The 26,150-nt window shown below is 50.0% G+C and overlaps 3 protein-coding genes across 3 annotated transcripts, besides 1 other annotated feature; 1 reads left to right on the top strand and 2 right to left on the bottom strand.

The window, feature by feature from the left end:
• Window positions 1–763: 763 nt before the first annotated feature.
• On the bottom strand, window positions 764–1,939 carry ETH_00014795 (uncharacterized protein; the record flags this gene model as incomplete). Its single annotated transcript, XM_013376625.1, has 1 exon — window positions 764–1,939. One exon carries the CDS (start codon window positions 1,937–1,939, stop codon window positions 764–766), a length of 1,176 nt encoding a protein of 391 aa, XP_013232079.1.
• A 3,381-nt stretch (window positions 1,940–5,320) lies between these two features.
• Window positions 5,321–11,078: a repeat region.
• A 2,985-nt stretch (window positions 11,079–14,063) lies between these two features.
• On the top strand, window positions 14,064–15,065 carry ETH_00014775 (uncharacterized protein; the record flags this gene model as incomplete). The annotated part of the gene is made up of 1 exon (XM_013376624.1): window positions 14,064–15,065. One exon carries the CDS (start codon window positions 14,064–14,066, stop codon window positions 15,063–15,065), a length of 1,002 nt encoding a protein of 333 aa, XP_013232078.1.
• Window positions 15,066–21,171: 6,106 nt separating this feature from the next.
• On the bottom strand, window positions 21,172–24,930 carry ETH_00014770 (uncharacterized protein; the record flags this gene model as incomplete). Its single annotated transcript, XM_013376623.1, has 3 exons — window positions 21,172–21,846; window positions 22,287–22,403; window positions 22,588–24,930. The coding sequence occupies 3 exons, from the start codon at window positions 24,928–24,930 to the stop codon at window positions 21,172–21,174; spliced, it is 3,135 nt and encodes a 1,044-aa protein (XP_013232077.1).
• Between the last annotated feature and the right edge of the window lie 1,220 nt (window positions 24,931–26,150).

The raw sequence follows: 26,150 nt of genomic DNA, 5'->3' as shown, positions 1-26,150 counted from the left end.
AGCTTGTGCAGCAGCAAGCTGCGAAGGCCGACAAAATCCATTGGTGCCTGTCGCTACAAACTACAGCTAACCAGAGTCAGACTGTCTACTGTTAGCTGCACCTATCGTGTATCATTTACTGACCTTTCTTTTGCTGCCGCGGCGCGCCAACGCCGCTCACTCCCGTTGACATGACAGAACATCATCAATCAAACTGTCAAACTCTTTGGAGATCTCTGGTGCCGCTGCTACAGCTCCCGCTGCTGTCACTTCTGCTGGTGATCAGATCTGTATGCTCTCACGCTGCCGCAAATGATTTCCTTATGATGCCCGCAATGCAGCAATATACCGATAAGCACTCGCGGCACGTAGCAACGCCACTACAGGCGGAGAAGGGAAGCCTTACGAATGCACAAAGGCAGGGCAAATGGAGAGCCGTAGGCAGTAGCGGCTAACTCACTGTGAAGGAGGGAAATGGCTCTGGGATACAGATGACAGGATTAACTTCAGCGCATGGAGTGAGAAACCCACCAACGCTACATCTCTGTTTCTGTTCCTTGATCTCCAAATGCCACCCTGCTGTTGCTGCAGGCGCTGCGGCTGCTGTTGATGCTACCATATGCCTCGATGCTGCACGGGCCATACAGTAGAAAATAACACCGGACGAGCTCTGCAGCAGTTAGCTTCACGGCTGTCTCGATTCTAATGCCACAGGTGCATCTCGGCTGTGCCAGCAGCACCAGCAGCAGCACGAACAAGTGCTGCTGCTGCTTCACCCCTAAGCTTAAAAAACTCCAGTGCATTCCCCTCCTTCGCATATAGAAAGCAAGATTCCTCTTAAGAAGAACAGAACAGGCTGGCTACCTGCGTATGTATCCTGTTGCTGCGAAAGCAGCAGTCGGATGTGGTCATCAGCAGCAGCAAGTGCAGCGAATGCTGTATTGTACCCTTCCGTACCTTCGCGGTACAGGTCTGGAAAGGTCGCGGTCAAGCCACTTTTTGCTGCGGAAGCTGCTGCTGTTGCCTTAATGACTACCTGCTGTAGCAAAGCTTCCCACAGGCAATCATCCGGCGCTGAATGAAATAAATTTCCCTCCGCAGCAAGTGCGAGATAAGTTGAGGCTACCTGGCGTTCTTCCTCAGCAAGCTGCTGCAACTCCGTCCAGCTAATTCTCACGTACTCCATATCAATGCCCACATCTGTCCCCTCAGCAGCAGCTGCAGCTGCTGTCGCCGCTGCTGCGTCGGCTACTGCTGCTCCAGCTGCTGAATACCTCCCCTGTGGGGCCAGATCTGCATGTTCTGATGCCTCGTGAACAGCATGTTTTTTACCACGCTTGCTTGATTGTCTCCGGTGAGTGCGAGGCCTGCTTGGAGGCCGGGTTGCTGCTGCTGCTGTTTCTGCTCGTTCTTCCTGCGTTATAAGGAGAAAGGGAGCGAGCTTCTCCTGCAGAGCAGCAAACCTGCTGAGGTATTTATCCTTGAGAATCCCAAGACTCAGCACCATCTCCGTAAAGGCAGTCCATTTAGACGCCAATAAAAAGGGAGCTGCCAGAGCAAAATCCGTCATCTCAGCGAGCCCAATTCCGAAGACCCTTTCCCTCAAACTGCTATCTCTGCGGCTGCTGCTGGTTTCGCTGCTGCTACGCTCATCGTCGCCATTTACACTATCAAGACAAACTTGGGAAAAACGCTCGCACAGATCCTGCTGATCCGCCGGAAGCCGTGAAACATACTCGCTGCTCACTGCGCGCGTGGAGTCTGCAGCAACGACTTGCTCCTGAAGAGTTGTCCACCATCTGTGCAGGGACGCCTGAGGCGCCTCAATGGTAGCTCCATCCACTATTTCTTGCCGGAGGGGACGCTTACGAGCTGCTGGAGCCACAACTAGAAGGAAGGCCACAACGGCGATAGCCCAAAGGTGGCGCCACGCGCTGAGCCTCTCAGTATTAGAGTGCATCTGCCTGGAGCTGCTCAAACCAAGGGAGTAAGGAGGGGGCGCAGGAAAGCTTAGGAGAAAACAAGACTCAAACGGAAGGTGGCGACTGTAAAAAGGCCACTAAGAGACGACTAATACAAGCTGCGGAATGTTGAGGGAAGAGCTGAGAGCCCCGTGGGGAAACGCGGCACTGGAGCCACGGAAACGGCCAGCTCTTCCCCAGTGACTTTTGCGATACTGTTCTTGTCTGTCTGTTGGGCCTTCTACGGCCCTATGGTTTCGCAAACCTCTCAAATCCAAGCGAAGGGAGCAGCCGCCGTGGCCCTGCCAGCTGCCGTGTTCCCCGACGTAGCATCAGGCAAGCGAGGGAAGGGAAGATGGCTGGGGACGTCTCGCAGCGGCTTCAAAAAGAAGCAATTTAAGGTACATGAATAAACAGGAATAACAGCGCTTACCTGGTGTGCCAGAAAGGAGACTAATATCGGAGAGGGGCATACGCAGGCACTCAGCGGGCCCTGCTGGCTGCCAGCTCCGTGATGAACCCCCCTTTATTGCGTGTCTCCATTCCCTTCTCAAGGCCTAACGTTGGTGAAAAACACAGCTTTCCAAAAATAAATGAATTGCTTTAGGGGATCTTAAAGCCGTGTGGCGCTCTGCCTTTAACTTGTGGGGTTGAAGTGCATCCTAGTGTTGTTCCGTTGTGGGCTGCGGGCGCTGGCCACACTAGCTAGCCTTGCGGTAATGTGATGAAAGCCCTAACTTTCCAGATGTTTCGTCTGGTGTTATCGGTGTGGCCTGCAATAGTGTTGGGGGCAGATGTTCATTCTACGCGATGCAGGGCTTGGCACTCCGTTGCTGCAGGTGCGTCACCCATTGCTTACTGCTGTTTTGCTGTCGTATAGTTCGCCTTCTAGCACGAGCATTTAGTGTCAGATCCCTCAGATAGAGCTGTTCATTTCTGCAGAACTATTCGATGGGGAGTACTTGTGAGTCTAAGCTAGGGGCCGTAAAGGGCAGTGACCATGCAGAGAAGTCTTCAGCTTGTCTGTATTGACGAGTGGAGGAAACAAATTGTCCTTCTGCACCAACAAGGTTTTTGAAGTAAGTTGCATAGATAGGGGGTCTAAGCTTGTCGCCTGTGTCTATTGCTCTCTGGGCAGTTATTATACACTAGTCATCAGTATTTATTGACGCAATGCCACAAACTAGGAGTGCTTCTCCACAAAGAAAACATATCAACTATCTTTCAGGAATATTTCACTATTTGTGTGTCCCATAAGTGAAGTCTCTTGACTTGTACTCTCACGTGCTGTGAAACGCTTTCGGCCAGAGATCTGCTCTAGCGTCTAGACACTCCAGCACGAACTACACAACAGGACAACTCTGAATCTGCATTTATTAAAGTTGTAAACTAAATACATTCTCACTTGGGAATCCGTTAGCCCCGCATAATGAGTTCGACTTTTAAACCGGACACCTCGGCTGTAGCAGCTCTCAAATTTGGGACGAGCTCACTAATTCGGTTCTGAGTTTTTATACATTCAGGCCTTCTTCGTAGTTAGTAGTTGTAGACAATTAGCATTTGTCTCGAGGCTTGGCTTGTCTTCAGGGCTAGCTGCTATCAGATGCACTCCGTTGTATTTCCACCACTCTTTTCTACTGGCTGGTAGTCACTTGTGCATTCAGTAACGGAAAGTCGCTACTACATGGAGAAGCTCAAATGTGTTACTACCTACCCTTTTTTCATCCAACGCAGCGTCGTGACTCCCTATTATGCATGGGGATTTTATCACCATAGTTGAGCGAACTGCTACTGAAATGTACTAATCTAAAATATGGGGCTCCACAGCAGCTTCAACCTGCTTTGATCTCTGCCTGGAGCAGCCAACCTAGGCTCCGCTCGTGATTAAGAAGCCCTTTTTTTAAAGCTTTTAAGAATTTTCTTTATGAATGCAGTGGGATGTTTCTATCCCGTATGCGTCAAAGAAAATGATAGCGCCTTCGTCTTCTTCGTCCGCTAGGTACTTTTGAAAGGCCTTTACATGGCCAGTAAGCCATTACAATGAGGGCCTTTATACAATGAGTTATGGCAGGACGTAGGATGCCTGGGCTCTGTGAAAACGACTGACTGGGCTTGGACAACTGGGCAAGTTTTGTACTTGGTTGAATGACGGTAGGTGTAGTGCACAGGCACTACAATAGGGCTTGCTGGTGACCTATAGAAGATAGCTAGCTAGCGACCTACAAGGGGACGCAACACTGGAGGTGGACAGGACCCTCTTACTAGGATCAAACTTAGGCAATTTGTCTGCGAATTAACATGCATACACTAGAGGTGCCTGTTAATGCGTGGAGACTGGGGCTGGCGATGGCGGCGGCACCAGTGCAGGCCTCCTGTAGTGAACAGCTGGCCTACACTGTTACTACGTATGATCCCTGGGCTAGTCTGACTAAGTGCACACTCTGCATCTACTATCTAAAATCCATGATTCTCGCTAACTACTGCTGTATACCCTAAATGGTCATATACAACTGAGTTCATATTATTGAGAGGTAAGAAAAACCCAAAATAATATAACTGACTGTTGACCCTCGCTGAGGGTCAGTGCCTGACTCACGGCACCAACCTCGCATCCAGCCCCATACCCGGTGCTGGCTAGCGAGCACTCTATTCCCTTTTATGATTTCCTAATATCCAGTGGTGCCTTATGCCTTAAAATATTCTGTATTATTCATGCCCTTTCGCGTTACTAAGCCTCGAGGGGTGGCGACGAAGGTCAATTGTAGTGCCTTGCACTACACCTCCTCCCCACAGGGCCTAGGAGGCGAGAACCCCGAGGGGGGGGTATTTAAGCGATAACAGATTTTGCAAAACTGAAAATAACTCTATTTCGGTATATTTGGGCTTCTGTTTCAGGAACTTGCACCGAAGTTAGACGCTGATCATAGGCCCCTGCTCGAGGGGGCAGATAGCTTTAGTGCGCAGGCACTACAATAGGTCTTGCTGGTGACCTATAGAAAATAGCTAGCTAGCGACCTACAAGGGGACGCAACACTGGAGGTGGACAGGACCCTCTTACTAGGATCAAACTTAGGCAATTTGTCTGCAAATTAACATGCATACACTAGAGGTGCCTGTTAATGCGTGGAGACTGGGGCTGGCGATGGCGGCGGCACGAGTGCAGGCCTCCTCCCCACAGGGCCTAGGAGGCGAGCACCCCGAGTAAAGCGGATTGGACGATGACCGATTTTGGAAACTCAAGAATAACTGTATTTCGATATATGTAGGCTACTGTTTCAAGGAAATGGGCCAACGCTAGGTGCCGATCATAGGCCCTGCTTGAGGGGCGGGTAGCAGCGTAGTAGCAGCAGTAGGCGCTGTGCACTACATTTGGGGGATGTTCCGGGAATGAAATCTTTGTTCTTTCCGGACTTGGGAGTAGGAGTACCATGTTTTAATAGCTGACGCCTAGAATTCTTCGCTGGGTAAGTGATGCATCTCCGCAACGGAAGCCTTATCGGCCCCACACCGCAGGAGACTTCTACAGTGTCAGTCAACAAAATGCCGAGCGGGACGCCAGCCCATCATCGCCATACGACTCCGAAGCCCACCGTGGCAGAGCGGCCGCATGCGCATAAGCCGGAGGTGATACCTATGACCAATGTTATGCCACGGACAGTCCCTTCGTCACGTGGGACCAATTCCAGTCCGCTATGGGTGTGATAAGAACTGTTATAGGGGAGAGTGGAATCCGGCGCAACGATTCCCATACTACCAGAAGACGCCAGCACTATGCAGGCCTTTCTGCTGCGCATCGAGCGCCGGTACACCCAGATGGGATTGGAACCGTGCGAGTGGGGAAATGCACTTATAGACCACCTTGTGGGCCCGGCACTAACTTATTGGATGTATCTACGGAGAACTATCGACCTAAGCGACTGGGCGACAGTACAGCGCAGGCTTTTGGAGCGGTTTGACAAAACAATGTCGCAGAGTCAATTGTGAACGGAGTTGTGAACGGAGTTGGCTGAAGTACGGTGGAATGGTAACCCGAAGGAATACACGGACCGGTTTGCGGCTGTAGCGGAGCGTGGCGTGGGTCTTGCCCCCGACGAACTCGCTGACTATTACTGCACCGGGCTACCGACAGACCTCCATCTTCTAATAACCAATAACGGACAGGTGAAATATCAGTCGTGGGAACAAGCGGCGACAGCCGCAACACGGGTCTACGAGCCCAAGCAGAGTGTGCTGGAACTCCGACAAAGGACAAAGGCCCAGTCGAGCCATTAGGGCTGCTATCCAAGCTAATGGACCCCGTGAGCGCCAGGAAATTGAAAATCGCCCTGGGGGAACCCATACGAACTGTTTTGAGTGTCAGGGTCGCGGACATCCGGCACGTCTGCCCCAGCAAAGGGGAACGTACTAAACATCCGGGGGAAATATGTAAGAAGTGTGGCGGTGTGGGACACTATGCTCGGGACTGTCCTACGTATGAACGACGCCGGCCCGAGCAGGGGGACAAGAGCACTAGGGAGCCCACCCGTCCTAGCACTGAGAAGACGGAACGATTAAACGTGCGGGCCTAGGCGTGGTTGGAGACGAGCGTTCTAGGCCGCGTGGCCATGGCAAAGGGATGATGTGTGCGGTAACGACAGGCCCTAATGCCATTCCAGTCTCCCTTGAGTGGGGAAACCAACTCCTCAGCACTGCGGAAAGAACTAATACGACGATGGGCACCCGGAAGGGACTCAGCCGCTTTCGGAAACGCGGCGGGGGTCTGGGTCAGCGTCGATCCTGAGTGAAGAGACTCCGGAAGCGACGACGGATAGCAGCAGGAAGTCTGCAGAGGCAACAGAAGACGGCTATAGGTCAGACGCGACAGAGATTGTGCCACACTGGTGGAGGGAGACTTGCACGAAAGAGTCTTACGACCAAGGGGGAGCGTTGTGTTGTGTGGGTGCGACGGCGGTACTTCGCGTTGAGCCCGCTGGGAGTCCTTCTGAGGCCCTCTTGAACACTGGGGCTTGGAGAAGTTTCATTAGTCCTAAAACAGTCGAACGACTGCAGCTGAAAGTGCGGAGACTTCCAAAAGAGCATACGTTCACCGTAGCTACAGGTGAACAACTACGCATTGATCGGGTTGTGACGGGATTGATGATGTGGTGCGGACATGCACGCTTTTCCGGGGACTTCTTAGTGGGACCCGTTCCCTATGACTTAGTCTTGGGTTTGGATTGGCTGACGGAACACAAGGTGGCCTGGTATTTTCAGTCCGACAAACTCCGAAACTATGTGAATGGCCAGTGGTGCGAGTTACCGGTCGTTTGGACTGGAGAAGCAAAGCTGCAAGGTGACAGTTCCACCGTAGTCCACCCAAGGACCCCGGCAGAGCAAGCATATGAGATATTGGCCAAACAAGTGGCGGGTATGTCAGCCGAGGAGGCAGCTATATTTCTACGCCCGCCTCCAAAGAGGTATAAGTACCACGCGAAGACTAAGGCGAAGCCGCGGATAACGTCTCTCGTTCGTCAGGCGGCGGCTGACACAAAGGATCTCAGGGTTCCATTGCACGGTTTGTATCTCATACTGGCTTTGCCCGAAGCCGGTTCGGCGGTGCCCCTAAGGCTCTCGGATGAATGGCAAGGCGCGCTTTGTTGCGCGTTAATTGGGAATCAACCCACGTCCTCCGGCTGGCGTAGTCCTTTGGCTTCAACCGCCTCGTTGGCAGCGAAGAGTGACAAGGAGTCTCCCTGGCCTATGGCAAAACTCGAGCACACACTGTTCGACGAATGGATAAATTCGACAGAGGCGCAGGATATTCCATGTGAGATTGCCCAGGTGTTGCACGAGTATCGAGCGGTTTTTCCTGATAACTTACCTAAGGGATTACCGCCGAAACGCCCTCATGATCACCATATTCTGCTTGTGCCTGTAAAACTTCCAGCGAAATCTGCAATATACCGTATGACCCCAGATCAGCTTACATTCCACAAACAGGAGATAGCTAAATTATCGGACAATGGTTAGATCGGAACGACCTATTCGCCTATTTGCTCTCCTACGATCATGGTGGACAAACGTGATGATGGCTCCGGGGAGCGGAAGATGCGTATGTTTGTTAATTACCAGGCTCTCAATGCTCTTACGATAGCCCCTGACTTTCCACTACCTCCCATTCAAACCATTCTAGATATGCTAGGAGGCGCCAAGTATTTCTCCACCTTGGATCTTGAAGCAGGATTCCATCAAATACGTATGGCTAAGGAAGACCGGTGGAAGACGGCTTTCCGGTCCGTTCTCGGACTATTCGAGTACCAAGTAATGCCTTTCGGCCTTAAGGGTGCCCCCGCTACGTTCCAGGCCAATATTAATGCCTATCTACAACCTTTATTAGGACAGGGCGTTATTGCGTACCTAAATGATGTACTTATTTATAGTTCCGATCTCTCTGGGCACGTTTCTCTCCTGCGACGAGTCCTAAGCATTTTTCTTAGACATCAGTTCTACCAAAAATTCCGTAAATACAAGTTTGCAAGGCAAACAATTACATATTTGGGTTATACCATTTCTGCTGCGGGGATCAAACCTGCAGAAGATAAAATAGAAGCCATCCGGCATTGGTCAGAGGTGCTGGAAAACGAAACGCAAGTGCGCCAGTTCCTCGGTACCATAAATTACTGTCGCATGTTCATGGGACCGGACTATGCAGACCTTGCCCGGCCGCTGGTTGATCTTACGCGTAAAGACGTCAGTTTCGAATGGACAGAGCTTCACACGCAAGCAGTGCGGCAGCTCAAACAGCGCTTAATCGACTACACTACATTATAAGTCCCTGACACCTCGAAAACCTTCGAGTTATACACAGATGCCTCTGGTTATGCGATCGGAGCAGTTCTGGAACAAGACGGCAAACCCATCGGCTTCCTCAGCCAAGTCATGAACCCCACGCAACAGAGATACTCGATCTACGATCAGGAACTCTTGGCGTTGGTCATGGCACTGGACAAGTGGTCGCACTTGCTCCGTGTCTCCAAGGTAACGGCCTACACTGATCATCAAGCTCTCACCCATCTCCAACGACTCCATGCATCAAAGCCTCTGCGCGGACTCACCTCCCGGTGGCTAGACTTTCTTGCGGAGTTCCCGGATTTGCACATCACTTATGTTCAAGGAGCGCGCAATCAAGTTGCTGATGCCTTGTCTCGCTGCCCCGGTCTTCCTAACACCTGCTCGCACGACACACCATCGGTACCACTGATGCTCGGAATAGGACAAGCGAGCGCGGTTCCCTGCTCTCGTGGCCTGCCTGCCAGCTACAGGGAGCTCGCCGGAATTCGTTCGCGACGCCATAGACGACGCAAACTGCCGTCCGCACCTTCACCTGCGCCGTCGGAACCCAACCCAGAGACGGAACATCCTACACTCACAACGAAGGCACCAGCTGACCCTCCTGATGTGCGCCAATGGCCGCAAGCTTACTCGAAGTGTCCTGTTTTTCGCGTTCCCTACAAAGCCGCAGCAAACGAACGAGGAAGAGCTCTGCAAATCGAGTTTTGTAATCGCCAATCCACCTTTCGCTACGTAGAGCCTTACCTGCACATCCGCGTTCATGGACTGAGGCGCATCTGCGTCGCACAGTCCCCTGAGTTCCTTACTCAAGTTCTGCATTCACATCACGACCATGTCACAGCCGGCCATCAAGGCCAGAAGAAGACCTTTGCGGCTCTCAGCAAGCACTATTACTGGCCAGGAATGCGCGCGTACACTACTGCTTACGTTGAGTCATGCACTCACTGTCGAGCGTCAAAGTCCCTTAACCAGAAGCCTGCAGGCCTTCTTGAACAGTTGCTCATACCTTCTCGTCGGTGGGCTCACGTGAGTCTTGACTTTATCACAGATCTTCCCCTTACAACGACAGGGCACGACTCGATTCATGTCATGGTCGACTCCCTCAGCAAGATGGCTCATTTCGTTCCTGCAAAGAAGTCATTCACAGCAGCAGACACCGTGGAGCTTCTCGCGGATCGTCTTATCCGCTATGACGGTTTTCCAGAGGTGCTCATCTCGGACCGCGACCCCCGTTTCCAGTCGGATCTTTGGAACCAACTCTGTCGCCGCTTTAACATCAAACGGTGCATGTCCTCGTCCTACCATCCTCAAAGCGACGGCCAAACAGAACGGGTTAACAGCACACTGGAGCAGATGCTTCGTACCTATATCAAGTCTGACGAACGCGAGTGGGAGCGTTTGCTTCCAACCTTGGAACTTGCCTACAACATAACAACTCATTCATCCACTGAGCTCTCTCCCTTCAAGGTCATGATTGGCGAGAACCCGTTGACTGCTGCGGACCTTGATATCGTAGGCGCGTTAGCTCCTACCCTCACTCCTCCAATGACTACGATTTTCCAGCAGCTCTGCGACAGAGCACAGAGTCACATCCTGAAGGCAAAATGGCAGCAGAAGTACTACGCAGACACAACGTGCCGAGCAGTGGCGTATGCAGTGGGACACAAGGTCTGGCTCAGTAGCAAGCACTTACCGCCTTTCAACAGCTGCCCTATGTTGGAGCCCCGTTGCCGCGGACCCTTCGAAGTCATTGACCGCATAGGAACTGTGGCTTACCGTCTCGCTCTGCCTCCCACCTATGAATGCCACAACGTCTTCCACGTTTCGCAGCTAGTTCCCCACCGCCCCCGCCCTCCCGCTTTGGTTCCCCCGGCAGCCGACGCCGCCTGGCCTCCTATCCACGATGCAGCAGGCAATCCCACAGAGGACTACGAAGTCGACTATATTATGGACCAACGCGGCTCGGGAGATGCAGCCCAGTACCTTGTGAAGTGGCGCGGGACCCCTGAAGATCAAGCCACATGGGAGCCAGCTCACCACCTTACAGGCTGCCCGGCTTTGCTTCGCGCTTGGCACCGCCGCCAACGAAGACGTCTTCAGGTTCGAAACAATCTTGATCCTTTCGAGGCGTAGAGGTTTGGGCCCGTCACCTTCAGCCGCTTGCGGGACGGGCACCCTTCAACGAGGAGGGGGGAGGGAGCGCTGCGCACCGCGTGCGCTCACGGCGTTAGCTTTAGAAGAGCATAGAGATTGAAAAGGCAAAAATAATCTGTTTTGGGTAGGTCTGTTCAGTCCGGCAAGGGAGGAAGTTGTAGTGCACAGGCACTACAATAGGGCTTGCTGGTGACCTATAGAAAATAGCTAGCTAGCGACCTACAAGGGGACGCAACACTGGAGGTGGACAGGACCCTCTTACTAGGATCAAACTTAGGCAATTTGTCTGCGAATTAACATGCATACACTAGAGGTGCCTGTTAATGCGTGGAGACTGGGGCTGGGGATAGCGGCGGCACGAGTGCGGGCCTCCTCCCCACAGGGCCTAGGAGGCGAGCACCCCGGGTAAAGCGAATTGGACGATGACCGATTTTGGAAACTCAAGAATAACTGTATTTCGATATATATAGGCTACTGTTTCAAGGAAATGGGCCAACGTTAAGTCCCGATCATAGTTCCCTGCTCGAGGGGCAGGTAGACGCGTAGTCGCAGCAGTAGGCGCTGTGCACTACACCCAGGTCCGGTAAAGAAAAAGATTTCATTCCCGGAACTGCCCCCAAATGTAGTGCACAACGCCTACTGCTGCGACTACGCGTCTACCTGCCCCCTCAAGCAGGGACCTATGGTGAGCATCTGACGTTGGTCCATTTTCTTGAAACAGTAGCCCAAATATAATGAAACAGAGTTATTTTTTGTTTTCCAAAATCGGTTATCCCCAAATCTGCCCCACTCGGGGTTCTCGCCTCCTAGGCCCTGTGGGGAGGAGGCCTGCACTGGTGCCGCCGCTATCGCCAGCCCCAGTCTCCACGCATTTACAGGCACCTCTAGTGTATGCATGTTAATTCGCAGACAAATTGCCTTACGTTGATCCTAGTAAGAGGGTCGTGTCCTCCTCCAGCGATGCGACCTCTTGTAGGTCGCTAGCTAGCTATCTTCTATGGGTCACCAGCAAGCCCTATTGTAGTGTCTGTGCTCTACAGGTACTTTGCCTGCCCGTTAGTGGTGATTAGAAGTTGGAGGTCCGTTGGGAGCCCGGTGCAGTAATAGTCAGCAAGCTCGTCGGGGATGACTCCCAAACCACGCTGCGCTACAGCCGCAAACTTGTCAGTGTATTCCTTCGGGTTACCATTCCACCGTACTTTAGCCAACTCCGTTAACAATTGACTCTGCGACATTGTTTTGTCGAAGCGCTCCAAGAGCCTGCGCAGTACCGTCGCCCAGGTCGGTAGTTCGCGCTAGATACATCCAATACGTTAGAGCCGGGCCCACAAGGTGGTCAGTAAAGTACGCTTCCCCACTCGCGCTGCTCCAATCCCGTCTGGGTGTACCGGCACTCGATTTGCAGCAGAAAGGCCTGCATAGTGCTGCCGTCTTCTGGTAGTATGGGAAACGTTGCGCCTGGTTCTCTGGTCCCGCCCATAACAGCGCGCACACTTATAGCGGACTCGAATTGGTCCCACGTGACGAAGGGACTGTCCCTGGCATAACATTGGTCATAGGTATCACCTGTTGAGGCGCCTCCTTATGCCCATGCGGCCACGGTGGGTTTCGCAGTAGCACGACGATGATGGGCCGGTGTCACGCTCGGCATTTTGCTTACTGACATTGTAGAAGCCTCCTGTTGTATGGGGCCGATAATGCGTCCGTTTCGGAGATGCAACTCTTACCGAGCTAAGATATCTAGGCGTGAATCATTTTAACATTGTATTTATACTCGCAGGAACCGAAGTAGGACGGCTCCCTTTTAGGAACTTCTGACCCCACAGCGTACAAAGCTATGGAGTCCTGTCTTGAACTACGAAACTGACTGCAGATCTTCTTTGGTGTATCGGCCGTTAGACCTGTAACTTTTCACGCAAACTAAAGCACATGTGCGCACCGATTGTGCTCGTCTCAATGGTACGACTCCCAGAGCTAACCATGCACAGCACCATTTCAATGTGACCGTCCTGCCACATCGCTGCTCTCTCTGAATACCCTAGACACCTTCACTGCTGCAGGTGTGGGGAAAATGGGCATCCTATTCAGCACGCAGTACCCAGACTTCACCCGTGCGTTATGTTGCTGTCCCACTGCGGGCCTGGAGTAGCCCGCAATCACCATGCATAATGCAAGGCTTCCCTAGCATAAAATCAGTTCGATAAGACTACGTAGCGTAAAAGATTAGCACATAAAAATGAATGCGATGGCGTGGCTCCGTGAAGCTAACCTCGTTCTAGGAACGCCCTCTTGGACCGTCTTACCCCGCTTGGCCGCGGTGCTTCACCGGGTTACATTCCACTTAGTAATATCTTCCTCGTTTCTTTGGAAAATAAAACAGATAACTAAACAGAGTGGAGCCTCCCGAAATGGTGTAGTTCAACAGGGACCCATGACCCGCAAGCTCCGATGTAGGAATGAAACGATTGGAGTGCTTGAGCCATGAATCGAAGATGATCACCATGGAGCATGACGATACAACATTGAAGGCGTTGGCTCATTTATTCAAGAGAACGCAACGTCAGGTAGAAAGGCAAGGCAACCTGGGCATGCTACTCTGAAATGCTGTAGTTCCTGAGTATCTGCGAGCAGTGGTGCACATTGATGGATGAGGACCACGTACCGCCCAGCTGCCGCAGTGACGTTGTGGAAGAAACCTTCGTGGGACAACTAAGAAACAAAACAAAGTGTTCCAAAAATAGCAGAACTATGTAAGATCTACACAGAAAGATCAGCCAAGTTATACGACGAGGTAACTGCGCAGTGGGGGTGCGACAGCAGTAATAAAATTGGCTGTTGCCATTTGTTGATCTAGCTTTTGACCTCACTACGCTAGCTATAGCCTTTTCATCGCCTTTGGGTCTAGTTGCTTGAACTTTTCTTCTGATATTCGTGAATTTTCTCTCTTCATATCATCATTGTGAGCTTTGTGAGAGACCCACTGAGAAAACCCACAGCTCCGTACACAAAGCAGTCTGCCGTACTTTCCAGAAAGTAGTCTGGAGTAAGCCAGTTCTGAGGAACTGAATGGGGTCTCCACCATTGATAAGTAGAAGTGTTCCCGTATCCGGGAGAGGATCCGCTTGAGAAACTAGCCTCATGGAACTCGCAGTGTCAGGAGGGCCCTCTCCGCGACAGAGAGGTGAGGGCGATACTGTTGTGGTTAGTTCATTTTCAGCCTCTTCACGTAAACCGTATGTAGAGGTCCATAACGGGTCGCACCACAGGAGAGCGATCTCCGCAACGGCTATTGGTGCAGTCCTCGCTTCACTGGTCACCATACTTCTGGCGATTGCCACATGCCTATATCCGGCGATAAGAGCGACATCAGTGAGAGCACCACAACGTCGACTAGCAAGCGGGAATTGGTGGGAAGGGGATCCTCTCTCGCCCTCTTCTCTATTGTGCGACGAGGTGCTGACCTCTGGTGATGAATCTTCTGACGAATTTCCACCTACCCAAGCACAGTCTGGAAGCACACCACCTCGAAAACGAGCTTACGAAGGAGGAGCGACTGACAAGACAGAATGCTCGCATACAGGTGGTGCGGGCAGTGAAGGATCGAAAAGATTCCGACCTATAGACCTGGACTCGACACCAAGTCCACAGGGCAGCCCCGTTACGGAATCTGGCCAAAATTCAACACCACCAAGTCCTGAAGGACCTTTAATGCTATTTTTAGAAGAAAGTTTATCCGGAGATGAAGACCACAACGGTACGCAACAGCCCAGTCCGCAGCCGCCCAAAACAGTCGACAACTCCGTGAACACAGGAGCTGACCAAACACAAGGAGGAGCTGACTGCGCCGAAGATTCAGATGGTTCTGGGGAGTCCAGCAGTACTCAAGGGCGCGGTCCGCAGTCGCCCGAAACAGTTGACAACTCCGTGGGGACAGGAGCTGATCAAACACACGGAGCTGGTTGCGCCAAAGATTCCGAGGCATCTGGTAAAGACGGCCCCGGAAGTGGTGGTGGCATGAGTCCACAGGAGGAGATGAGCACGCCCAGTCCAAGTCCGGTGGTTGTGGAGGGCACCGTACATGCAGGTGATTCTGCAAAGTCTCATAATGGAGAGTCTTCGAAGCACCAGTCTGAAGGTTAAGACACGTCGAGGAGGGCTCTCAAGATGCCGCACATTTAATGTTCCAGAACAAAATCAAATTTTCTGTGGATGTTTTGTCTGCTTAAAGGTGCCTGCGCGCAAGCCCAAGAGATTTTTTTGAATGTCGTGGCTTATGCGCAAGCCGCAACGTCTGAGTGTCTTCTCCCAGACCGCCCACTGCCTACGGTGTCGTGTGCTGCTTGCTATGTAGCGGTACTCTGCAGTGGAAGTGCTTGGTCTGCTTTGAATGGCTACCGATGTATGATTTGTATTTCCAAGTGAGCGTATCTTTCTCCGCCGCAAAATCATTTCTCGCTGCTTAGTCTTCGAGGCACCCAGGGTGGTAGGAGCTGATTGCAATCTAAATGGGCGCCTGGGCTGTGGTCTACGACTTCTCATGTGAGTTGTTTCGTTCCCAGATATACGCAGTGCAGGTCCAACATGGTGGATCTTGAACGTTTTGTTGATGTTGTTTTCCCCATGCTTGTTTTCTCTGATGCAAAGCCGCAATGACATTACCTGTAATAAGAAGTTGAAGATCAAAGGGTCACCATGCAATTTGACTTCTTTGGAATGATGTGACATTTAGACCTGAATAAGCTTGGCCACTGAAGCGACTTTAGAGAAGCTTTCTCTCGGCAAACGTCCATAGTTGCCTCAAGTAGATAAAGTGTAGATATGTTGCAGAGTTACACTCCGTACCTACATATTTTCTCTCCTTCCACTGCTTGCAACTGGTGGTCGGCTCACCAATTTCTGTGATCACTTATAGGAGGTACCCGTCTGAAGCCCGCTGGAAGTTTGGCGTCCACAAATGTCAAGTCAATGCAATTAATAGTTTCACCTCAATGCGCTGTGCGTATGTTTTCGTTTCTCCCACTGTAACACACTCTCAGCAGTCTCCACCGCAGAGAAAACTATGCGAACTACCCACACTGCATTATCTGCAAGTTTCATTAGGAAGGTTTAGATATAAAAGGGAAGAAGCCAATTCGCCCTGTACGCCCATCTATCACAGCTACTTTCCACAAACCTTTACCACCCAGTTATTCGGCAGGCAAAAGCAGCCAGTGTTACGTTAGAAAGAATAAGGGGCATCATAACGTTTTGAGCTGGAGGAGCGGTTTGACAAGCGTTGAGAGTCCTAAATGGGACAGTGCTTGTTCAGTATACTTCGCTTTGTACCGGGGACTAATGCAACTTCCTCATGGTTGATTGGCGTAGACCCCGTCTTGTGGCATATTATCTATGACGCCATTCGAAATCAACCTCCCTCCAGCGGTAATACGCAACTGCAGAGTCGGTGCTGTCTGTGGGGTTCCGAACTTCATCGGAAGATCTCTACGGAAGTTGCGAAGGCATCGCAAAATTACGAAGGGCACGGACTTTGAGACAGAGCACTGGGTAGCCTTTTGACATTCGGCGTCTTGTCGAAATGGGCTGTGTCACAGCCATTAGAACCCACGTTCTCAAGGGCCTGCGCTTCCAAATGCGTGCTTAGTGGACGATCTGTGGTGGCCCTTGTAAAATGGTGCAAGAGTGCGACCCCTCTGTGTCGATTGTGGAAGACAGCAGGTTGACCACCCTGGATGTCACCTCGAAAACAGTTCTGATTTCTCGATAAAAGGGTTCCTTTGTCGAGACTAGTCTTAACCACGTAGCCGTGCTCTTCTTCCTCAACACTGTGGCCACTTCGGTGAATTCTAGAAATATGGGGCGGATCGGAAGAAAGAGCTACGGTACGCGAACAGATCCGTGTCCTGTTGGCGGCTGTAGGCATAGGTATGGTAGAGCATATTCTGCCAATACTTCAAAGAGCAGAACGTCATCTTTCGTCTGCGCTAGAAAGGCACGGACGACTTCTACGGTGTTCCCGTTCACAAGCAGTGACAAGCTCTGCAACAAATAATGATCTAAAAAACGAACTCCACTGGCATGGGGACATATTAATTAGGTAAGTGAGAAGATATGCCAGGTTATACGCAAAACAGTCCTCTAGAAGAATGAGGTAGCGTTTGATGGGTCCCAGTCAGCAACATTTTTCGGATTGAGAAGCAGTAAATAGCAATGTACCACGGAGGGCTAGACAGTGAGGTAGCTCGCAATGGAGTGGATTTGTAATGTGTCCCAGAAGCAAGTGGTTTGCGCTAATTTCCCAGCCTGCACTACGCTCAGTGCGTGAAACTGCCAGTCTGCATGATTACACAACACTGTTAACTGCAGAATCAATACCATCTCCGTGCCTCCTCGCGGTTGTTCACAGTGACTGAGATAATTCTCCATACTTTTCTGTTTAGATAAACATCTTCTCATACCAGCGGATGTAATCATTGAAATATGTGGTGCATCCATCTATGCTGGGCCGATGGCCTTTGGACGACAAGCTCATATTCACTCGCATTCCTGTGAACAAAACACCAAATAATGGGTTCTCAAGCTTGAATGTCCTTTGTTTGTTTCTCTCAGGCCTCTAAAATGCCTAGGATGAGACTTCTGGTGTTTCAGGCGAGATGCAACTGCCCTGTGCATATTCTGCAATAAATAAATACTCCGCTAACGTTCGGCTTATGTGTGAAAGGGTAATCTGTACAAGCATGGCTTTGAGAAATTCTCTCACGCATTGGGGACCACGAGAATGGTTACGTAGCAGTTTGCAGCTTACTACTGTAGCGTCATCCTTACTGTGACTCTCATAAGCACTATGCGAAAACGGATAGTCATACAATTTGTAAGAAAAGGAAGCCGCACCTAGCAGTCCTAACACCCAACAGTTTACAAGTTCACTTTTTTCGTTAAAAACCCAGCAATACTTTAAGTTTTCAATGATCTGTAGATGCACACACCTGGAATTTGTTAGGTAATACAACCGGACCTCCAGTGCTGGCTGTGAACTTCAACATGAGCACGTAGAGCCTAAAGTATGAACTCAGCAAGGAACTCGAATATTCAGGCAGGACTGAACAAGGGGGAGCTCGATCTTTGAAGAAGCTGTGCGAGAGTTCTCATGGTGCTAATCTTCCGCTGAAACGTCTGGGAGAGTTACCAAGAAGGCATGAACATCTCGACACGAACACGTATACCTGCCACACGCTTAAAGTATAGATCGGGTCTTCGGGCGTTTCAGTGCCACTGAGACTGCTCAGTTGTCGGTACAGCGAGTACTGCTTGGGAGGTGACTGAGATGCTAAATTATGTGCTCCGCTCAGGGGTTACGGGCTTAAGAGTGCCCTGACAGCTTGTCCGCCGCCTAGTCGATTATGCGTGCCTTGCAGGTACGTATTCTTAGAGACTCAAAAGCGAGCCAGGACGTTAAGTTGTCAATCCTTATTCTGATGCATGGCTTTGGACGCGTTCTGCGGCTGTAAGTACGTGAGGACCTGATGGTCTGGGTATGCCATAAACATAGCGGTATGACGAACGCAGTGCCGCTGCTTCGCAGCTGAGACTAATGATATAAGTTCCTTTTCATGGGTAAAATGCTTCCGTTGCTTACTGTTTATGATATGGATAGACGGAACAATGCGTGCTTACTTCTGCCCGATGACTTGTCTCCTTCGCATAATATGTCCCAGGAACATACACCTGGCCAGCACGCCTCAGCAGTGGTAAACTCAGATCACGTAACAAACGTAGCTTTGATTTTATCAGGACGAGAACCAGAGGTCGATCTGGTAGTCTTGCTGGATATGCTAAAAAAAGTGTTGCTCTCAAAATTTAGTGGCAACGAATGCAATATCTGCGAAACCACCAAACGCATGCGGCCAGCTACAGGAAAGAAGTAAGCAAGCATAAAACGCTACACAAAGACTATGCTGTGGAAAATCGGGAAATTCGAGGCAGAACAGAGGGAAAGAAAAGTAAAGAGAAAGCTTTACAGAGATTTCATTTTGTGCCTGGGCAATGCTGAAAGAAAAGCGTGAGCTCTAGTTCCTTTATTTGGAAAATTTAAGGCTGTCTTTGACGCGTTTTCTTCCTTATCATACTTTGGTCCAAAGGGCCGCTTTTTCCTTCGTAGAACAAGCTAAAACGAGAAAAGGGATTCTGTTATATTTTCAGTGAATCGCACTTGTTTTTTAATCGTGCTTTGCAGCTTTTGGTAACTACTGTACAATTCTTTGGCTTACAGTTACATCAAACATAAATTTACTTATTTTTTTTGATCTTGAAAACTTTCTCCTAAGCTGAGACAGCTTCCCGTAAGTTGCTGGCTTTTCCTCGTTGTTTTTGTTTTTCTTCCTTCACCATCGTATAACTTCTTCAAGTTCTCCGCGAGGGTTTAGATTTACCAACCACTTTTTAGCATCCGTAAAATGGCACCTCTCACACATAACGCAAGTACTCGTGGAAATAGTGACACTACGTATACAAAATTTCTACGCTTTGCTCTCTTGTGGATAAAGACGTTTACTGTTATCACTTTGAACTAGGGCAACAAGGACTGCATGCAGTTAGCTTTTAACATCATTTTTGCAAGAGACGCACTGCGTAACTTCGAACAATTATACCCTTCGCATAGGTTTACTTGGCTTGGCACTACGTCCAATGCATCAAGAAGGGGAATCCTGAGTGCTGCATTCACTTTGGCCTTAAATGCTCTCGTCAAGCCTTCAAGGTACATTATTCATGGCTAAACGCGCACAACATTCATCTTTCAAGTTGAATACATCAGACTCTACTTGATTGTTCACGCTTTTCAAATTAACTTCATATTTCTGCTTCCACGAAAAGTGGAGAAAAAGCTTAAAATTTCTTGGCTTTTACTGGTTAGAAAGGCGCAGCTATTTTGTGCCCTGCAGTTGGTGAATACATCAATGAACCTCGAGGACAACAGTGAACTTTCGTCCGCATTGCTCACCCTGATGCATATTAGCACACAGAACGCATTGATTTAAATTTCAAAAGCCAAATAAAAGACGAAGTGCATCCCGAACAATTTTGGAATTGCCAAATTCCTAGTGTGGTCACAAGTCTACAGACGGTTCAACCGCACGGGAACATGTACAGCGCTAGAACAGAGCGCTGAAAGTGCATCCCATTTGCTACACAAGAAGGGTACTCGTTTCATGTTGCGTCCACGACTTGTGTATCGTCATATCTTCAGAATCTGACGAAGCACACGGTGCGGATGCAGCGTGGCACTCTGCCTGACTCCACGATGTACAGATTTCCGTCCCCATCAGGATGTTTCATAATATTGTTTGTAATGCCACCAAAAATTGAAGGAAGTGCAATATTTGCTCTCCCTTCGTTTCTCCAATATACTTGGAGACGTGTGTTGCTACGCCAACCGATGCCAAATAGTGCACTAGTCACAGGACTGCAAAGAAGCTACTAGTACTCGCCTGCGCCTGAGCATGGATGGATGTTGACTGGATTGCGTGGAACGCAGTACTGCGTACGCCAGTGCCACTATAAAACTAACTAGGCCATGATGCGTCAGCAGAAAGAACAGTGTTTGCGTGACTGCATGTTGCCTAGTTTGTTACCTTCTAGCCTGCTCTCGTTTCCTGATCCACATGTGGAAAAAGACGGTAAATCAAATTGCTCATGGTGCTTTCACACGTGTCGGAGATTGCGTCGGCACTGCAGAATCGCTATGTTTAATGTGATGCCGCAGCAACCATTCGGCCAGCTGCTAGCTACGGCTCTCCCTACAGATGTGGCATAAAACAAAGAGATGACCATAAAATGCAATGGCCAGGGCCATACTGACTTGTGCAGACACAGTGCCGAGAAAAGGGCCGATCGATGGAAAGCAACAAAACAGATTAAGATCTGGTGCGCTGAAGCCAGCAGCAAAGAAAATCTGCTCGCGGTACAACGCACTAGCGAAACGGTGCAAAGTTTCCCGTGGTTCTTCGGCCCGGATCCCTAAAGCCGATAAAGGACGCTCTCCGTGCCGTGCACTCGGTCTTTAGTATTCCTCGCCTGTGACCCCTCAATCGCCGAGGTCCCAAACTTCCAGACGCTTAATTTTCTTATGAAGACTATCCAGAAATAGCTTGCAAAGCTCTAGAAGGCGACATGACAAGTGACTACCTGTTCTTCTGTTACCTACGCCCACATACCTTGAATAGCGGCAGTTTCCGCAAAGGTTTTTCGTCAATTAAGAGCTGCCTAAATATAGTGCATTGTTGTCCTGTCTCCAGGGCTCCCAACATGGATCTCTAAACCATGAGCGACAGTGTAATTTGAAAAAAATCTCCTGTTTCAACATTACTACATCACGTGGTTGAGGACGCTTCCCTTTCCGGTATTCATCGATAGCAGATATAAGTCGCTTAACGAGATCAGAGAGACCACGTGATTTTGAACTGGCATAGGACTTTAAGTAGCCAATATGTAGATACTTTCCCATCAGCTTGTCCCACCATGAGTCCTTCTCCATTGGCGGCCCGACCACTTCACAGATGCACCACAAGTAGTCCGCGACAAGAAAACGACGTCCCAACCCTTGTGCTACTTTCCAGGAAATGTCCGACCCAGTGCCAATGCTTGTTGACCAAACCACTTCGTTTAGGAGCTTTTCTCCTAGTTTTATGAGGGTTACAAGCTCTTTTTCTTCGAGTTCAGGCTTCACTAGCAATTCGCGAATAGGCATTAGCAAATCAACAAGTTTTTCACGGCAATTGTTGAACAATGCCTTTTCCCAAGAAAACCTCTCATGTTCTAGTTTTTGGCTGACCTTCGGTAGTCGCCAGTATGGGTGTTGTCTGCACGCCTCATCTGAAATGACGGCTTCCCTAGTTGAGGTTTCACGAGATCCAGATGCTGCTCTTGCCTTCAACATGAACGCACATACAAGAACAACCGACCAGCGACGGACCAGGAAACTGAATGCGCGGAAAATAATGGCAGGGCCAAACTGATCACAAAGACGAATAAGCGAAATCATTGCTTAAAACTGCTGTCACTATGACCAAAACGACAGTAGCATGCACCACTATCTTACTAGTGACCATGAGACTTCATCTGCTGGGAAACTCAGCTGCTAAAACAACCCGATATCTCACACTGAATAATTTGCACCAGCGGCGTTTCGTAACGATCAGAGTCAGCCACTTAGTTACTGCTACATGAATATTGATTGGTGATGTCACACGTATCAACACTATCGCAACCACGAAAGGCAGATAAAAGTGAACTAAGCAGTAGCCGCCTAGTTCAACTGCACACATCTGGAAGCTGCATTGTTGGTAGTATAGGAAGCTAGAGACTCACCTGACAATTTGTAGGCGGAAGCGCTGCGGATACCATGGTCGCATTCGTGGGATCATAAAATGTGGGCAAAAATGCAAAGGCACTATTCCATGGCTCTATGCTGGAACCGAGAAGTACCTGAAAACAGGGATAATGTAAGTACAGTATCAAATTTTACTGGCTGAACTGGCGCGACTGGGGAAACAGCAAGAACACTTTATAGAGACTAAATCTATACTGATGAATCATGCAGTTGCAGTAGTTTTCTACACTGAACGCGCTGCTTTCTCCATTTAGGGTTACGCCAATGTGTGGAGCTGACATTTTGCTGGGCATTGGGCGCGCTGTCATGAGTTGTAAAGTCTGGAACGTATGGGGGCACTAAAGGGGGGGCACTCCCCTGCACCGGCATCATCACATTGACAACTTGTCCATAATCCTGCCCAGGAATAAAATGATGTTTCTCCGAAGACCTTCCAGACTGAAGAATGCCTACTCCTTGGGTGCTGTGGTTCGCCAGCAAGCTGGGGTCTGAGCCAAAGCCTCCATTTCCTGAACTGCCAACTGCAAAGCCAGGAAGCAGATTCCTGCTATTTTTCTGCCCCACGGCGATGTTTGGTGATGAATTTCCCATCTGGTCCAGCAGGTGAGCAAGCCACTTATCACCCTCCCTTGACTTCAGCTCACCGCACATGGTGTCGATGTTTTCCTCGGAACTCAATTCTTCGAAGGGCGAAGCTGTCAGTGTGTCACCACTGTAGGGACTTCCGCCTTGTTCACAGTTGTCACGTACTTTGCATTCTAGGTCTGGATATGTAGAATCTGGAATGCGTGACGGCAGTCGACACACTTCACATCCTACGTTTCGAAATGTAGAATGTGGAATGTGTGACGGCAGTGGATAGGGCGGAAGTCCCTGCAGTGGCGCCATATTAACGGCTTCGCCCTTACATTGTCCAGAAAACAGATATTTACTTCCAGCAGTCTCACCAGGCTGAAGGATGCCTGCGTTTTGAATACCTTGGCTGCCTTCATTTGCTAGCTCGTCAAAGGGCAAGCCAACGGCTTCCTTCCTTGAACTGTCAAGTGCAAGTCGAGGATGCAGATTCCTGCTATTTTGCTGTTCCACGGCGCTGCTTGGTGATGAATTTCCCAATTGGTCCAGTTGAGCAAACCACTCATCACACTCTCTTGCCTTGGGGCCACCGCACAGCATGGCTCCGACGTTTTGCTTGGAACGCAAGTCTTTTTCTTGAGACGTAGATTCTGGGATACGTGGCGGCAGTGAATAGGGCGGAAGTCCCTGCAGTGGCGCCATGCTGACGGCGTCGCCATCACATTGTCCAGAAATCAAGTAGTTACTTCCCACAGTCTCATCAGGCTGAAGGACGCCTGCGTTTTGAATATCTTGGATGCCTTGATTGGTCAGCGCGTCGAACGGCAGGCCGATACCTTCCTCCCTTGAGCTGTCAAGTGCAAAATCAAGATGCTGCCCATTGCTATTTTGCTGTTCCACGGTGCCGCCTGGTAAGTAATATTCCAACTCCATTAACAGGGTAAGGAGCAGCTCATCAGAAGTTGATTCGTAATTACTGCACAGTGTGGCGTTGACGCTTTTTTGAGAATTCAATCGTATGTCGTGGGATGTGGGATCTGGAATGTGTGACGGCGGAAGGAATGCTGGAAGCTCCTGCAGTGGCTCCGTATTGGCCGCTTCAGGGCAATGATTAGGAGGCAAATTGTAACTCTCCAAAAAATTTTCGAGCTCAAGGATGTCCGCTCCTTGGATGCCTTGCTCACCGAGCTCACAGGATAAAACAGCTGCCCCTTCACCTGAAGTGCCTCTCGCAACGTCGCTAAGTTTCACCTCACCGTTGTTCTGCTCCGACACGCAGTCTGGTGAAGCATCTTCTACGTCGAGCAGAGAGTTGAAAGGCCAGCTATTAGGATTTCCTGGCATCATGGTGCTCCCGAACTCAGCCATTGTCTCCTCAGCTGTTCCACTCAACTCTAACTTTCGGTTACTCATGAATTCATTCGGCGTGGCGTGCAGATGGTCTGAGAAGTTGCCAGCAGGCGCTGAAGTGCGCTTCTTGCTTGGAGGTTGTAGCTCCATGAAGGGATCTGGTGAGTCTGCGACTTGCGTTGATGGCAGTGTGTCCAGCATCCAGGGATCCTGCATTTCCCAGTATCCTTCCCCATCGATAGGGCTCTTACGCTTCCTCAGCCTGCTTTCTCTGTTATTTTCTGTGGGCGGTAACTCCTCCCAGGCCGCTGCGGAATATGTACGGCCCACGGTATTTTCATCGTAAACCGGAATATTTGCTGATAGAAACTGCTCGCATTCCTCCGCAGACTGTCTGAAGCCGAATATATTTGTTCCGTCATCGCCAATGCTTGCGAGTCGCCGCCGTAGCAGTCCTGGCGGTTTCCCTTTGCTCCTTGAAGAAAGACAAAAGTAGACAAAAAGGACGGGAAGGAGCAATGTAGTAGCAGCAAACACATTTCTTATTAACTTTGACCTATTAGGAACAGAAGAAGGGGAAGTAGCGAAGTGTACGACACGGTTGTCGTTTTGCATCGACGCCGCCTCAGCCGTGGATGCAGCATGATCCTCCTGTTCCGCAGCTGAGGGGAGCTTTTGAGCCCATGGTAAGATGTGCATGTCCCAGAAAACAGCAGTATCTTCTACTCTTCACACTGAGCAAAGGTACGGAGTTGTCTAGATAAAGCGGGGAAGGACAAAGATCGCCAGACGAGCTTTTGGTGTACTGTGGCAGCTGCGCCATGAGAACGAACCGCGTCCCGTGACAGCGCACTGTGACGATGTATGGAGACCACTTTCAGTTGAAATGTACTTTGAAACAAAGGAATTACTTCAATATGCAAAGTAGCAAGGGAAAAAGGGCTACTTTTGTTCGCAGTGCACCGATAGGTTCATGAGGATCTAAGGGCATCGATGCACACTGGGATCTGGTGATTGATTCGCCGGTGAGCCCGTGTCGTCACACTCGCCAGGCCATAGTTACTCGTTAAGGTATTCATGATTCTTGGTTTCTAAGACTTAATTTTCGACCAAATAAAGCATAAGTGGTGTTCTTATCTTTGCAGGGTACTCAGGTGCTCTCCTTTCATAGAAAGTCAGCTGTTTCTGGAAGGCTGCTGAGTCGCGCACTGCCATTTGTCGCCAATGACCACCCCAATCTGGCTTTGGCCAGTTCCAGGGCATACAGACTCTCATATAGTTTTCTTTTAGAAGTATATGGTTTTAACTGTCTGCGTAAGCGTGCTGCGAAGTTTGGGACGCTTCGCATCATTGAACAGCTTAATCAGGCGCTCGGGCAACTCAACGATTGCAGCTTTCCAAAGCATTGACACTGTGACACTCATGCGTTGCCATGCGTAACTCATCATCCTTAAGGTTTTTCAAAGACCTCACCAAAGCCGTACTGCGGCAAACATTACAGGCTTCGCTACTCCCGAGGCACCACTACGCTTCAGCACGCAAAAAACTTGGAAAGAAACCACAAGCAGCTCCAGCTCAGAAACACAGACAGATAGGTTCTATGCCAATAGAGAGAAAGTGAGAACCAGTTAAAGGAGAGATGGCTACTGTGGTGCCAGGATTGAGATACGGAGCCCACGGAGTCCTAGTCATGACTAAATACATCGCGGGAAAAGTTTCGGTCGAGTCCGAAAGAATTAATTGGGAAAGTAGGCTAGTCACCACAGGCGATGGAGATGCTCAATTGGGTAAGAATGCAAGCAAGGCTCTGGGGCTCAGCATGGGGGGACTAATGCGTGTCCTCGCAACCGTGATCATTAAAATCAGGCGAGTACGTTATTTAAAACTGTGTCTTTCATCTTAAATGCACTAGTGGAGCA

This window comes from Eimeria tenella, genomic scaffold (assembly GCF_000499545.2).
Source record: "Eimeria tenella Houghton genomic scaffold, Eth_scaff38, whole genome shotgun sequence".
In the NCBI taxonomy this organism is placed as follows: domain Eukaryota; phylum Apicomplexa; class Conoidasida; order Eucoccidiorida; family Eimeriidae; genus Eimeria; species Eimeria tenella.
The sequence above is the reverse complement of the archived record's forward strand: the minus strand, read 5'-3'. Positions and strand labels throughout refer to the sequence as shown.